General features: G+C 39.2%; 1 protein-coding gene across 1 annotated transcript; it reads left to right on the top strand.

The window, feature by feature from the left end:
• The first annotated feature begins 4,261 nt into the window (after positions 1 to 4,261).
• LOC132384886 (glucose-6-phosphatase catalytic subunit 1-like) lies at positions 4,262 to 12,696 on the top strand. The gene is made up of 5 exons (XM_059956506.1): positions 4,262 to 4,558; positions 8,922 to 9,031; positions 9,125 to 9,230; positions 9,971 to 10,086; positions 10,852 to 12,696. Exons 1-5 carry the CDS (start codon positions 4,329 to 4,331, stop codon positions 11,361 to 11,363), a joined length of 1,074 nt encoding a protein of 357 aa, XP_059812489.1. The 5' UTR covers positions 4,262 to 4,328; the 3' UTR covers positions 11,364 to 12,696.
• Positions 12,697 to 16,026: the final 3,330 nt, after the last annotated feature.

Here is a 16,026-nt window from a genome sequence, read left to right as displayed (position 1 = left end):
TCTGCCAGATTAACAAACTCAATCTCCAGTCCACGTTGGCAAATACAGTCCTGTGCAAAAATCTTAGCACACTAGCTATATAGAACACATAGAAACCCTACAGCACAATACAGGCCCATTGGCCCACAATGCCGAACATGTACTTACTTCAGAAATTACCTAGGGTTACCCATAGCCCCCTATTTTACTAAGCTCCATGTACCCATCCAGGAGTCTCTTAAAAGACTCTATCGTATCTGCCTCCACCACCATCACCGGCAGCCCATTCCACACATTCACCACTCTATGCATAAAAAACTTACCCCTGACATTTCCTCTGTACCTACTTCCAAGCACCTTAAAACTGTGCCCTCTCATGTTAGCCATTTCAGCCCTGGGAAAAAGCCTCTGACTATCCACACGATCAATGCCTCTCATCATCTTATACACCTCCATCAGGTCACCTCTCATCCTCTGTCACTCCAAGGAGAAAAGGCCAAGTTCACTCAACCTATGCTCTCCAATCCAGGCAACATCCTTGTAAATCTCCTCTGCACCCTTTCTATGGTTTCCACGTCCTTCCTGTAGTGAGGTGACCAGAGCTGAGCACGGTACTCCAAGTGGGGTCTGACCAGGGTCCTAAATAGCTGTATATACTGTGCCTACGACTTTTGCACAGTACTGTACATCTTGAAGAAGACAGGTACTTTAGTTCCTCCACTTTTCATGTTATTAAAGTCATTTAACGTTCTGCTCCCTATTTACATCTAACAGTTTCTTGAACCTCTTGCATAACCCTAATCCTACCTCAGCAATGGAACACTATGGATCACCACATGCACGGAAATAATTGCCCTAGTTTGTTTTTTGCAGTAAAGTCTTGTTTTAGCACAGCTTATTTTTCTCTCTTGTATAATTTATATTCTTTATTTTGTCTGTAACTATGTACAGTACAAGATGCAAGTTTTTCATTTTACTTGTACATTTCCCTACTTGTGCACATGACAATCAACTTGACTTGACTTGAGGTGGTCTTTATCCCATTTATGCATCACCCCTTTGCTCCCTGACCTACACCGTGTCCCAATAGAAAAATGTTTCAACCGTAAAATCCCCACTTAGCCATCTAAAGGGCATTAATCCTCTTAAATGCTCCTTTTATTTCTTCTCAAATATTTAAACTGCTCCAACACTGGCCTCTGTAGCAATCCTTGAATTTAACTCGTCGACTACTAGTGGTCTTCCCTTTGGATGTCAAGGTAAAAAGCTAAGGACTTCCCACCCAGATTACATCTCTTCTATGCTTTTCACCCTTAAAACTGAACTCTTTGACAGACTTTTGCCTAGCTGTCCTAATATTTACGAATGTGGCTCAATGCCATTTTTTTGCTGTTTAACTGACCCTTGGGATGCAATTTATTTGTTGATTCGGGAGACTCTTGGATGACCGCAAGTTCACAATGTACAGGAAGGGATAACCTGTAAAGCACTGGAAGAGTCATTTCAACTGGTAACAAAGGCATGGATGAGGTTTCAGTGGAGAAGATTGTAATTTCCTTATATTTTCTGCACGGTTCTACAAGATGAATACTGGACCAAGTTACTTAGATTTCCCATATCCCTTCATGCCCTGGCCAGTCCAGAACCTATTAACCTCTGCCTCAAAAATACATAAACACTTGGCTTCCACAGCTGCTTGTGGCAAAGAATTCCACAGATTCACCACTCTCCGGCTAGAGAAATTCCTCCTTGTCTCCGTTCTAAAAGGATGCCCCTCTATTCTGAGGCTGTTTCCTCTGGTCTTACACTCTCCCACCAAAGGAAACATCCTCTCCACATCCACTCTATTGGTACCTTTTACCGTTCAATAAGTTTCAATAGGTCACTCCTCATTCTTCTGAATTCTAATGAATACAGGCCCAGAGCAAAACATTCTTCATATGACAAGCTGTTCAATCCTGGAATAATTTTTGTGAACCTCCTTTGAACCCTCTCCAGTTTCAACACATCCTTTCTAAGATAAGGGGCTCCAAAACTCCTCACAATACTCCAAGTGAGGCCTCACCAGTGCTTTATAAACTCTCAACATTACATCCTTGCTTTTATGTTCAAGTCCTCTTGAAATGGATACTAACGTTGCATTTGACTTCCTCACCAGAGACTCAAACTGCAAATTAACCTTTAGGGAATCCTGCACAAGGACTCTCTTGTCCCTTTGTGCCTCAGATTTTTGTATTTTCTCTCCATTTAGAAAATAGTCAACCCTTTCATTTCTTCTACCACAGTGCATGACCATACACTTCCCAATACTATAATCCATCTGCCATTTCTTTGCCTATTCTCCTAATCTACTTCCTCAAAACTACCTGCCCCTCCATCTATCTTTATACCGTCTGCAAACTTTGCAACAAAGTTTGGAAATAGAGCAATCTTGATGTGTTAGCAATGACTAGTGAATTTGAAAGGAAGTAAATGAAGTTTACAGCCAACACTTCATATCCAGTGACAAATGGTCAAAAAGGGAATGAAGCCTTTGGCCATTTAAAATCCCTTATATGAGCAAACTGATTAATGATTTAGAAGATTTCTCAATGACTTGAAAAATAATAAAAGGTTACCACTGTACTGCGGAATCAAAATGAATGTCTGTTATCTATTAATTTCTGTTGTCAATATCTTTGTTCTATATATTACACATTTCAATCACTTATTTCATTAGCTGTTCATCAGGCACAACATTTGTTATTGTGAAGTTTATGTCACTGGAATCCAGAAATAAGCACGCAAATCTCAACTCAAAACTGCTCCAGTCTCAACATTTGGTTATTTAAATAAATTTATATAGTGTAGAAATGCTAGTGTGATTAATGGCAGCCCTAAAAACCTATCTAATTATTAATGCACTTGGAGGGGAAGAGGAAAACCTTATCAAATTCCCATCCCTGGTCAAGATTTCAAATTGCTCTCAGAATAGCTCATATTTGTGTCTTCATGTAACCTTGTCTCAACTATTCTCTACTCTTCATTAACCAGGGTATGGGTGTCACTGGTGAGGCAAACATGTAACGCCTATATCTAATTGCCCTTAAGAAGGTCATGATGAAGTGTATTCCTGACTCACTCCAGTCCTCCAGGTGAAATGTATTCCCAGAGACCTGGTGTGGAGGGAGTTTCAGCATTTTGACAAGTAATAATGGAGGAATAGCGTTCTGCTTCAACATCACATCACAACTGTGTGTGGCTTGTGCAGGTGTGGGTATGATGATGCACTTTCTGTCCTGATTCCTTTTGAGATTAGAGGCCAAAGATTTGGGAGATCTTGTTGAGGAAGCAGGAGTGAATTTGCATGTTGCAGTGCTGGAGACAATGAATATTTTGAGTGGTGGGCATGGTGCCAGCCAAGCGAGCTTCCTTAATACTTGCGTTTTCCTCGCAAGTGGAGGGTTTTTGATCACAATCCTTATGCGTGCCTTTTAGTTGATGGAAAGTTTTAGTCAGCTCTGACCCCAAAGAGATCCCTCAGATGCCCTGACTGGTTTGTCAATCTCTGGATGGTCACATCAATACCAGTTCCCCACACCCTGATTAGATCTCTGGCTGGCAGTTTATTCTCACTATGAAATCCTCATAGGAGTGTCAGAAATGGTCATACAATATACTGCACCCTTTAGGATGCACACAATGCAAATTTTTAGGTTTTGTTAGGTATTAGCAACAACACTGCAAATAACTCTGAAAACTTAACAAGCATTTTTTTACACCTTGTTTCAAAGAGTGAATAAAAATCATTATGAAATAGTTAGCATTTAACCGTCTAGCTATTAAGAATCTACACATCAACAATATCTTCTCACTGGAGAAACTCCATACATAGTTTTGCACAACCTCCTTGTTACAGATATGGTATAGTACACTGAAGACCAGGTAGTAATATTTATATGGTTAGTGAAAAGCACAGCTATTAAAGGGTTAAAGTTTCTTCAGTTTAAAAAAACACATATTAATTATATTCATTGTTATTTTAAAAAATTAAAACCTTTCAGTTACATCTAATATTAAATTAATGTCAAGAGCACTTAGTTCCTTTTCTCTTGTTGTTTATTAACTCAATCAATAGATTCAATGACTTGGGTGTTTTTCAAGCAAAAAGTACCAAGTATGCTTGCGTCAGCCGGACATGCTCTTGCTTTGTCCGTTGATTCTGTGCGTCTAGCCTCTGAGTCCAAAGATCACTGTTTACGTATTATGCTGCTCTCTGCTTCTCTATATAACAGTCCCACACAGCACAGCAGAGGAAAGATTATCTTGGACAGAGTGCAAGAGAAACAGTGTTCCCATAGCTGCAGAGAATGGAGGCTAGCATGGACCTGCTCCACAGCTCCGGCGTGGAAATGGTGCGGTATCTCCAGGTGAACTACAGGGACTCCCAGAGCTGGTTCACTTTAATCTCTGTGGCTGCCGACCTGAGAAACACTTTCTACGTTTTCTTCCCCATCTGGTTCCACCTGTACGAGGCAGTGGGCGTCAAACTCATCTGGGTGGCCGTCATCGGAGACTGGCTCAACCTCATCTTTAAATGGTAAGTTAATTTAAGTGGTTAAAAAAAATCTGCTCGTAAAAATTTAGGGTGGTAAACTTGATATCCACCAAATGCAAGTGCTGTTTCTGTGTGTGCAAGATTAACCCAGGCTTGGTGAGTATAATGCACCAATCAGTTGGTGCATTGAACAGAGCATCCTGTCAGTAAAAATCATGCTTGGATAATTCAGCTGGGGTGTCCATATTGTATATGGCTAGCCCCAGTTAACCTGTGATAACTAAAGGTAGTTCAATGCTAGCCAGGTTTCAGTGATTGCCTCGAGAAGGAATACAAACATCGCACACATCATTCTGCGGAGCTAGTTGAATTGTTCACTTAGAACATGGGATAGTTATGACATTCTGCTCTGGGCCATCTCCCTTCCTTCCTCCACCACAGTTTATCCCTCAGCTCATTCTGCCAGCCATTCGACCCCCTGTACCTAATAAAGTGGCCACTGAGTGCATGTTCATGGTCTCCTGCTGCTGTGGCCCACCCTCGATGTGTTGTGTGTTCAGGGATGCTCTTCTGCAGACTGTGGTTGTAACATTTCATTATTTGAGTTATTGTCACCCTCCTGTCAGCTTTCTCCTCTGACCTCTCTCATTAACAAGGTGCTTTTGCCCACAGAACTGCCATTCACTGGATTTTTTTTTGTTTGTCGCACTATTCTCTGTAAACTCTAGAGATTGATATGTGTGAAAATACCAGGAGACCAGCAGTTTCTGAGATACTCAAACCACCGTCTAGCACCACAAATAATCATTCCATGGTCAAAATCACTTAGGTCACATTTCTTCCCCTTTATGATGTCTGATCTGAATCTCTTGACCATATCTGCATGGTTTTATGCATTAATCGTGAATCTATCAACATCTGTTTTAAATCTATTCAATGACTTGGCCCCCACAGCCACCTGTGGCAATGAATTCCAAAGATTCACCACTCCCTAGTTGAAGAAATTCCTCCTCGTCTCTGTTCTAAATGGACATGCCTCTATTCTGAGGCTGTGTCCTCTGGTCCTAGGCTCACCCACTGCAGGAAATATCCTCTCCACATCCAATCTATCTAGGCCTTCAAACATTTGATAGGTTTCAATGAGATCCTCCCTCTTTCTTCTAAACTCCAGCAAGTACAGGTCCAGAACTATCAAACGCTCCTCACATATTAACCCGTTCATTCCTGGAATCATTCTCATGAACTTCCTCTGGACCCTCTCCAATGCCAGCACATCTTTTCTTAGATGAGCAGCCCAAACCTGCTCAGAATACTCCAAGTGGGTCTGATCAATACCTTACAAAGCCTCAACTGCCACATGATTGGCTAATTAGATATTTGTATTAATGAACAGTTGTACAAATGTACCTAATAAAGTGGCCACTGAGTGTATGTCGAACAGGGAATAATATGGCGCAGGTTGAGCAGATGCTTGGGCAGAAATTGATGTCAGTAAAAACCCCTGCAAAGAAGTCACATAGACTTCTGAAAACAGGCCCAAATCTAGAAAACTCCAGCAAGAAACCAACATGCAAGTGTTTTTTACTAGCACTATTATTGGGACAAGTGATGGGGGAGGGGGGATGTCCTTTTTGCTTTTAAGTGTGTGATCAGTTATGGATCAGATGGCATTGATGGGGAGCTGACCTTCAAAGAGGCAGTGTCAATATCATGGCATTGTGATCCCTGTCTTCTGCATATTTCCTCTAGGTAGTTCATACCACAAACACTGACATTCTCACCAGTATGGCAACTGTCATGACTCTTGCTGCAAGTCTGTGTGTGGTCAGCAGAAATTGCCATTTTGGATGTCTAGGAATTGTTATGTTGCTCAAGACACGGCCATTAATGAGTCCAATTTTACCAGTTAAATCCTTCTGAGATCCCAAACATTGAAAGAACACTGGTTCTGCTGTGTTTACAAGCCAAGGACAAAAAAAAATCTTCAAAGACACTTAAATCCCAGAGATTCTAACAATTCTGAGATTGTAGAGCCTGTGAACATTTTTCACAGTAAATAAAACATTTTGGACAAAATGCTGGAGGAACTCAGCAGGTTAGACAACATCTATGGAGAGGAATAAAGAGTCGATGTTTTGGGCTATGACCCTTCATCTTTACGTAGATGCCGCCTGACCTGCTGAGTTCCTCCAGCATTTTGTGCGTGCAACTCTAAAATGTTTTGCTTACTGTGAAAAATGTTTACAGGCTTAACAAATAGAGACCCTTGGAAGCAGGTTTCTCCTGCTATCGGAATGAGTCCAAGAGCAGTTGGCCAATTGTTACCTGTTTCTTCAGATTCTCCTCTCCCCTCCTCTCTCGAATGTGCTTATTCTCTCTGAACTGCTTCTCTCCTGTGAGCTAACACATCCAAGAGTGTTTACACCTGTGGTTTCCACGATGCACTCAGGTTGATTCCCCCATTACTTATCTTAAGGTATCTCAAGAGGCTCAATGCCAGTCATGAGAGCAAAGCGCTCTTGACGGGTGCCTCATCCCTCAAGTTAACCCCTTATTCCTTGTGTCACCATTTCATTGAACTTGTCTGCAGAATGTGTGGCCGATCTTCACCTAGACTACTCTGAGTTCACCTCTCAGGTGTGTGACCTCAACCTGGAAGACGGCTGCCACTCAATTTAAATCAACATCCTCCAGATGAAGATAACTACAGCATCGAAAAAGTGACAGTTGTCAACTTTAAACTGAACTGGAATTTTGCAGATTGTAGAAACTTTCACCATCCCGAGATACCATTCAACATGACCATTAACTCACTATTTTTGCTCTCTATTCACACTACTTACAGTATTTAAATTTTCATATATATTTCTTATTGTAATTTATAGCTTTTTATGTACTGCACTATACTGTGCTGCAGAACAAGTTTCACAATGTACTCTATGTCAGTGATGATAAACATGATTATGATTATGATTCAATTAGGCATTAATATTTGTATTTACATTACCAAAAGACCAGTCCTGTGAAAATAAAAAAAAAATTGCAGATCCTGGAAATCTAATACAACAACAGAAAATGCTGGAAACATTTAGTAAGGCAGGCTGCATCTATGAGAAACAGAGATCTCTTTTATTTTCCACAGATGTGCCTGACCTGCTGCATAAAACCAACCCTGCCTCCAAAGTTAAGAAAGTCCTAATATTCCTATGATTTACTGCTAGATCAAAAGCTAACACTGGATTAACATTATAGCATTGATGTGAAGTGTTACCTTGCTGTTACAGTCTGGAAGTGATCCATCAGGTTTCTGATACAAGTTGTGTACCCCCTTATCTGAAATTCCAAAATCTGAAAACCTTTAAAATCTGAAATTTTTTGGGCGCTCACATGATGTCACAAATGGAAAGTTCCACAAGCGCTGGGAATGTTCCCAGGCGATGTGCAGGTCTCTGCACACCATAGACAGTTTTGAGAAGTGACCTCACATTATGTAATGAGTAGAAATTAATGAAAAATAGAAAAACCAATACATAAAGCAAAAAATGAAAATCTCAATTGTGTTGAAAGAGTGGATTAGACACCATTTATCAGTATGCTGATCATGAAACAAGCAAAGATCTAACACGACGAACTGAAAATTTAAAGTAATTGTGAATACTCAGCAGGCTGCGTGCATTAATTTAAGAAAAGGCGCGGCATTAATTTTTTAAATATTTGTGGTGATAGAGCATCTGCTGATCATGAAGCAGCGGAGAAGTTCATTGATGAGTTTGCCAAGATCATTGCTGATAAAAATCTAACACGATGAACAGCTGCATCAGTACATATGTGTGATGAACAAGTGTAAGGCAAAGACAGCACAGAAATTCAGAGTTGGAAATAATGGTGATCTCAAACTATCTCATTATATATTCCAAAATCTGAAAAAGTCCAAATTCCAAAACACTTCCGGCCCCGAACATTTCAGATAAGGGGTATTGAACCTGACAACATTTTTGTATGTTTTACTTGTCTAATTGGTAACCTTTTATAAATTGTGTGCAAGGCATGGATGCATTTTGCAGCAAAATATTTTTGCTAGATGAATTGGCAGGGGTCAATGATTAACAAGACAAAGGTAACATTCCAAGATAACCTCACTATAATCAGAACTTAACAGAAGGTTCTTGGCATCTAAATTTAATAATAGATCCAATTACTAAGGTCAGCTTGTTGGTCAATGTCCTTTTAAAAAAAACTTTTCTTATCACTGTTTCCAAGATTCCCTAATCTAAGTGCTTAGCAAATATTTGATGACATTATGTTCTAACATGTTTTGCATTAGTTTATAAATATTTTGGTTAAAATCCTGAATTACCTGAAATCCATATATCCTTCCCAACATATTTTTTCTTTTCCTGTGCAGGATATTATTTGGTCAGAGACCTTACTGGTGGGTTCATGAAACTTCGTACTATGGCAATTTATCTGTTCCTGTGTTGGAGCAATACACAATTACCTGTGAAACAGGGCCAGGTACTGACGTAATAAAAACCGAGAATTTTAAGAAGCCAGTGATTAGATTTTCTCCTGCATTCCCAATAACGTGAAACTGATTGAACATTTCAGGAAGTCCCTCTGGCCACACCATGGGTTCAGCAGGAGTTTGCTATGTGATGGTGACGGCGATAGTGACCAGCACCTTTCGGAAAAAACAACATTCTATCAGAAACTGGTGAGTCTAGGAAATACTGATGCTTTCTAATGCTGATAAACTTGAGGCCAGCCAAACTTGGTCTTTTGGTATAAAGAAAGCTGGGAACAATTGTACTGGAGGAAAGAAACCTCAGAGCCCAAAAGTAATGAGATATTAAAGGCATATTAAAAGGTGTGGATAAATTCAACATTCATTATATCGTTGGCAGCAGCAAATGCTGCAGAAAGAATGAATGGGAATAAGCAGTTAGTTATTTTACCCAGGACTTGATGTATTTATATTTATCAATGCAAGAGACAGAGAGCATTGTTAAGTCCCCCAAAAATCAGCAAAATAATTAGCAGAGAAAATAAATTATATTTTAAAGACAGAAATAGAAGGAAAACTACTTTTGAAAGTGATAATAATGTCCTCCTCTAACTTCACTTGTTGGATCTAATACTCAGCTAGCAGTTTCAGCCTCTGGAAAAGGCCAGGTGAATCGCAGTCTCCGCATACATTCCCGTTCACCTTAAACAAAACAAAAGTAAGAAGGTCACAAATCTTCTTAAAATTGCAGAGGGCAAGTCACTGAGTATAGTCAAGGCTGAAATGGATACATTTTGGTCTACAGGGGAGGCAAGGGCTATGGAGGTGGGAATGGAGAATGGAGGTGAGGCTAAAATCAGGACAGACATGATCATATTGAATGATGGAGCAGACTGAAGGGTTTCAGCGGCATTTTGTTTATGTTCTTATCACTGCCGTTATTGTTTCAGGTGCCTCCGTGCTTTTCTGTGGGGAGCTTTCTGGGTTGTTCAGCTCTGTGTTTGTGCATCCAGAGTCTTTGTAGCTGCACATTTCCCCCATCAAGTCTTCATGGGAGTCATCTCAGGTCGGTAGAACATTCAGTAAACCTTCCTCCATTGCAGACAATAGATAGGCAATCCAATTTATGCTTCCCTTCTTCACAATTCCTGTTTACCAAAAATACCTGTTCAACTAGCAGAGAAACAACGTGTACTCTGAATTCTAATGAGAACAGTCCAAATCAGAATTTCCAACCTTATATCTACAAAGTACTGTTGTTTAACTATTGCCTTCACAACTAAAGCATATTTGTACTTTGATAAATTATTTTCGCTACCATTCTAATTAAATTAGTAATTGAAATTACTCCACTTTCTACAATTAAGAAATTAAATGTAGTATATTATTACACCTACATGGTACTCCAAACGATTCACGCAATCAGCAAACCAGTGTTACTTGGAAGCTGTTCTTGAATCACAGACAACAAATAATGTGTAGGAAAAGCTCAATGAATTGAGCTACCACTATGGGAGGAAAGGAATTATTGACATTTCATGTCAAGACCCTGGATCAGGGCCCTGTGAAGAATTTTGTTCTGAAACATCGAGGGTTCCTTTCCTCTCGTAGATGCTGCTGAAACGCAGATTGTTGTTTTAGATACCAGTGTCTGCAATCTCTGTGTCTCCCTTGAATCACGAACAAAGGAGTTAACCTTGCATACAGTCAGTCATTGTTAATCACCAGATCAGTTTCTATGGAAATATTTTAATGTTCAATAATAAAATTTCATGTTTGCTTTTTAGTCTTTGCAATGTCAGTGCTAACATTTGTCCTATTTTGTGTTCAGGAATGGTTGTGGCTGAGGCGTTTGGCCGGATTAATGCAATCTACAATGCAAGCCTTAAGAAGTATCTGCAGATCACTCTCTTGCTGTTCTCCTTTGCTCTGGGTTTCTACCTGCTGTTGAAAGCGCTGGGAGTCGACCTGCTGTGGTCAGTGGAGAAAGCCCAGAGATGGTGTGCCCAAGCCGAGTGGGTCCACATTGACACCACCCCCTTCGCTGGGCTGGTCAGGAACATGGGAGCCTTGTTTGGACTGGGATTGGCTCTGAACTCGCCCATTTACACCGAGAGCTGCAAGGGGAAGAGAGGCCAGCAGTTCTGCTTCAGGATAAGTTGCATTGTGGCCTCGTTGATCGTCCTGCACCTGTTTGACTCGGTGAAGCCTCCCGCACAGAAGGAACTTCTGTTTTACTTCCTATCCTTCTGCAAAAGTGCTGCCGTGCCTGTGGCGGCTGTGGCAATCATCCCATTTTCAGTATCGCAGGTCATGAACCAACAAGAGAAAAAGGTGCTCTAAGTGTCTGCAACTTTAATATTTGCCCATTAATACAGAAACCTCTCGCCAAATCAAATCACTTTGACTTTGGCTAGTTTGAGACAGAACCTAAACTCACCTTGGAAAAGGTGCAAGGGCAGCAAGCTTGAATTGAAAAGAGTGGTCTTGTTAAACATGTAATTTAACCAGATGATCCAGAAAAAATTTATGTGCCAGACGTGTTCTGAGAATGAATTTACTGCATAGATTGACATTTGCATTTTTAATTGCAATCTGTTTTAGTAATCTGGTTCTTCTGTTACCTTACACATTGTCTGAATCATGCTATTACCCTGCACATCACTGTGTGGTAAGAATGAAAGAGAAAAGGGATATATTTTGGATGCCATTGTTTTGCTTTCCCTGGGCTCCTGGTCAATTAGGCTATCTATTTCAAGGGAATATTGAAGCCTTCTGATAACCCAATGGGAGCCTGTGGGCATAGTGTGTTACAAACTATCTTTTCTTCTCTATTGAGCCAATTACTTTTGTCTGGGTTACTTGGGATAGGGCTCCAGCTTGTTATTATCATGTGTAGGCATATGTGAACAAGTCAATAGCATGAGTCAGTCTGTGGTGGAACATCCTGCCAATACTTAATCAACATGCTTACATGTGAAGAGAAGGCCAATCAGAGGCACATAATGCTTTGGGGAGCTGAGGAAAAAATGATGTTGCTTTTTAGTTTGGCATGGTGTGGGGGGGGGGGGCTATGTTAGATAAATGGAACTTTGCTCAATACTGTGTAAGGTCGGAGAAGAGCTGCTGTTGTATCGGGACCACCTCTTCAGAACAATTTCTGTAAAGTAAGGACTTGAAAATGTACATACCTTCAATGCACTATGAATGCAATGGGATAAAGCAACTTTTTTCTGACTGGATGGATGGTAATTTATTGTATATCAGTGTTTTCTATCACAGAGATAGAGAAATCTGTTAGGTGCTTCAGAAGGACAATTAGCAAAATACTGCAGATGCTGGAAGTCTGGAATGGAAAGTAGAAGATGGCAGAAAGTCAGGGGACACGAGATTCTGCAGATGCTGGCAATCCAGAGAAACACACACGAAATGTTGGAGGAACTCAGCAAGCCAGACAGCATCTATAGAAATGAATGAACAGTCGACATTTCAGGCTGACACCCTTCTCTCGGACATTTGTGGAGACAGAAACAGAGTTAGTGTTTCAGGCTGATAAACCTTTCATCACAGCTGGATGAAAAATGTCACCATTTTGATCTTTTCCATTATGTGCTTCTTTGAATAACTTGTATGATAGTTTTTATTGTAATAAATATTTTGAATATTTTGAAATTTATTTTAATTTTTTTATTTTTCCATATTCTTGATTTATTAAATTATTGGCACCATATAAAACCCCAGCTCCAAGTAGAACAGTTCCCAGGCCTCTGTCACTCCAATCTCCCAGCAAAATGCAGGAGATCAATGAGAGGTGATTAGTAAAACTATTTTCCATGGAATGGACTTGATATTCCCAAGCTCCCAAATGAACGTTCTGGATGGGATCCAACAACAATTTTCATGGGTGTACAGCTTCATACTTCACAGGCTCCCTTGGTTATGACGATACAACCATGCAGCAAAAAAAAAGGTCCTTTAGCCATGCTGACCCTGACCCTCAATCACCAATTTACACCAGACCTACACTAATCTCATTTTATTCTCCCTATGTTCCCATTAAAAGCTGCCCCTAGTTTAACCTCTGACCTACACACTGCATGCAATTTCCAGCAGCCAATTAGCACTCACTTCAAATGCTCCGCAAAAGTGGTGAGTTACAGCGCTTTCATTCAAAATGAGGATGTTTATCAGTTCATCAGAGGGTGGTGAGAGAGTGCTGGTGGCTCAGAGACTGGATTGTCAAGGAAGGTAAATTCCTTTTCTTTTCTTTTTAAATCTTTTTATTAATTTTAAACAAACATAAATGAAACATGAATACAAAGCATTTGAGAGTACATAATTAATAGTTTAAATAGACATTCATATAATAATAAGATAGATAACCTCCCAAAGTCATAACATTGATGAACAAAGAAATAAAAATAAAAAAAAGACCCCAGAGAAAAAAAGAGAAAAAAAAACACTAACCAACATGGGCCATTGAATAATGTTAAGTACACATACAGTAGTGCCAATAACTCTGAACCTCCATCCAAACAATTAAGGATAATATAAGTAAGGTTTAGGAAAAGACAATTCAACTCATATGAAAATGTTGAATAAATGGTCTCCAAGTTTCTTCAAATTTAACTGAAGGGTCAAAAACAACACTTCTAATTTTTTCTAAGCTCAAACAAGAAATGGTTTGAGAAAACCACTGAAATATAGTTGGAGGATTAATTTCTTTCCAGTTCAATAGAATAGATCTTCTAGCCATTAGTGTAACAAATGCAATCATTCATCGGGATGAAGAGGATAGACAACTATTATCCACCATTGGTAAACCAAATATTGCAGTAAAAGGATGTGGTTGGATATTAATATTCAAAACTCTTGAAATAATACTGAAAATATCTTTCCAGTAATTTTGTAAACAAGGGCAAGTCCAAAACATATGAGTTAATGAGGCAACATCAAAATGACATCTGTCACAGGTTGAATTAACATAAGAATAAAATCGAGCAAGTTTATCCTTAGACATATGAGCTCTATGTACAACCTTAAATTCTATTAGAGCGTGTTTGGCACAAATAGAGGACGAATTAAATAATAGTAACATGTTCTCCCATTGCTCAGTGGATATAAGACATTGAAGTTCTTCTTCCCATTCCTTCTTAATTTTTTCTGATACATCTGGCTGTATATTCATAATCATATTATAAATGACAGCTACTAAACCCTTTTGAGAAGGATTCAGAGCCAAAATTCTTTCCATAATGTCCAATGGACCTAGTTTCGGAAAAGACTATACCTCATTATACAAAAAATTTCTAACTTGCAAATATCTAAAAAAATGAGTTTTAGGTAAATTATATTTATTAGATAACTGTTCAAAGGACATAACGTCATCATCTAAAAACAAATCACGAAAACATGTTATGCCTTTTGTTTTCCATTAAAAAAAAGTTTGATCCATAAAGGAAGGCTGAAAAAAATAATTAGATACTATAGGGCATGATAGAATAAACTTATTCAAACCAAAAAATTTACGAAATTGAAACCAGATTCGCAATGTGTATTTGACAATAGGATTAGTTAATTGTTTATTCAATTTAGATAAAGAAAAAGGAAGTGAAGATCCTAAGATTGAAAACAACGAAAAGTCTTGTACAGATTTACATTCCAAATTTACCCATTGTGGGCAGGCAGCTGTAGTCAATTCTTGTGTCCAAAATATTAAATATCGTATATTAACTGCCCAGTAATAAAATCTCAAGTTTGGCAAAGCCAAACCACCTTCCTTCTTAGGCTTCTGTAAATATTTTTTGCCTAGTCTAGGATTTTTATTCTGCCAAAGATAAGAAGATATCTTGGAGTCAATAATATCAAAAAAAGATTTAGGAATAAAAATTGGTAATGCTTGAATTCCTAGAATATACAAAGAGCCTTTTGAGAGCTGGAGCTCAGAGAATAGTAACAACGGACGCAGTGGGTGGACAGTTGATGTTCTTGTCGTCTATTTAAGGCCTTGGGGGGAAATCGCTGGGTTGAGGATTGGGCAAGTTGGACAGTTAAAGGGAGGAGGAGAGTCGGTTGAAGGTCTTCATTGCCTTTAGGGATTAAGGGATGAGGCTGAATCTTAGGGGCTCTCTTTATATCTTGTGACCACATGGTATAATAATGGATGATGTAAAAGGAGTATTTTGGGATGTATCATCTTTGAAAATTGATAGATCACTAGACCCAGATGAAATATGGTCTCTTCTTTCTTGTGCTGTTTTGATTTATATTGATTTATACTCTTTATGGATTTGTGATGTAGTGTTTATGATTCCATGGACACTTGGAATACTCTGTCCAGTTTTGGTTGTCTTATTATAAGAAGGATGTGGAAGCTTTAGAGAGGGTGCTAAGAAGATTTATCAAGATGCTGTTTGGATTAGACAGAGTGTCTTATGAGGATAGATTGATCGAGCTAGAGCTTTTGTCTTTGAAGGGGAATGAGAGGTGACTTGATAGAGGTGTACAAGATGACAAAAGGCAAGGATTGCGTGGACAGCCAGAGACTTTTTCCCAGGGCAGAAATGACTAATGTAAGGGGATATAATTTTAAGGTGATTGAAGGAAAATATAGTGGAGGTTGTCAGAGGTAAGTCTTTTACACAGACTGTGGTGGGTGCATGGGATGGTGGTAGAGGAAGATACATTAGGGGTATTTAAGGAACTCTTAGATAGGCACATGGATGATAGAAAATTGGAGGACTATGTAGGAGGGAAGGGTTAGACTGATCTTAGGTTAAAAGGTCAGCACATCATGAACTAAAGGGCCTGTAGTAGGCTGTAATGTTCTCTGTTCTACTATTACATTGAGGCATAAAGGCATATTGATTAGAAAATCTTCTGATGGTCACATCAAGCAGCAGTTGGTACACAGTGACCACTAGGCTATATCCTATGTACTTGACATAACATAATGAGAAAACAAAGGTGAACAATTCAGAACCATTTCACAAAGAAAATCTATTGC

The sequence above is a fragment of the Hypanus sabinus genome, chromosome X1, assembly GCF_030144855.1.
Source record: "Hypanus sabinus isolate sHypSab1 chromosome X1, sHypSab1.hap1, whole genome shotgun sequence".
Lineage (NCBI taxonomy): Eukaryota > Metazoa > Chordata > Chondrichthyes > Myliobatiformes > Dasyatidae > Hypanus > Hypanus sabinus.
Note: the sequence above shows the minus strand (reverse complement) of the source record. Positions and strands in the feature narration are given on the sequence as shown.

Coding starts and splice junctions, on each gene's coding strand:
- LOC132384886 (XM_059956506.1), top strand. CDS start 4,329: ATGGAGGCTAGCATGGACCTGCTCCACAGCTCCGGCGTGGAAATGGTG. Junction 4,559..8,921: donor CTCAACCTCATCTTTAAATG/GTAAGTTAATTT, acceptor TTTCCTGTGCAG/GATATTATTTGGTCAGAGAC. Junction 10,087..10,851: donor CTTCATGGGAGTCATCTCAG/GTCGGTAGAACA, acceptor TTTTGTGTTCAG/GAATGGTTGTGGCTGAGGCG.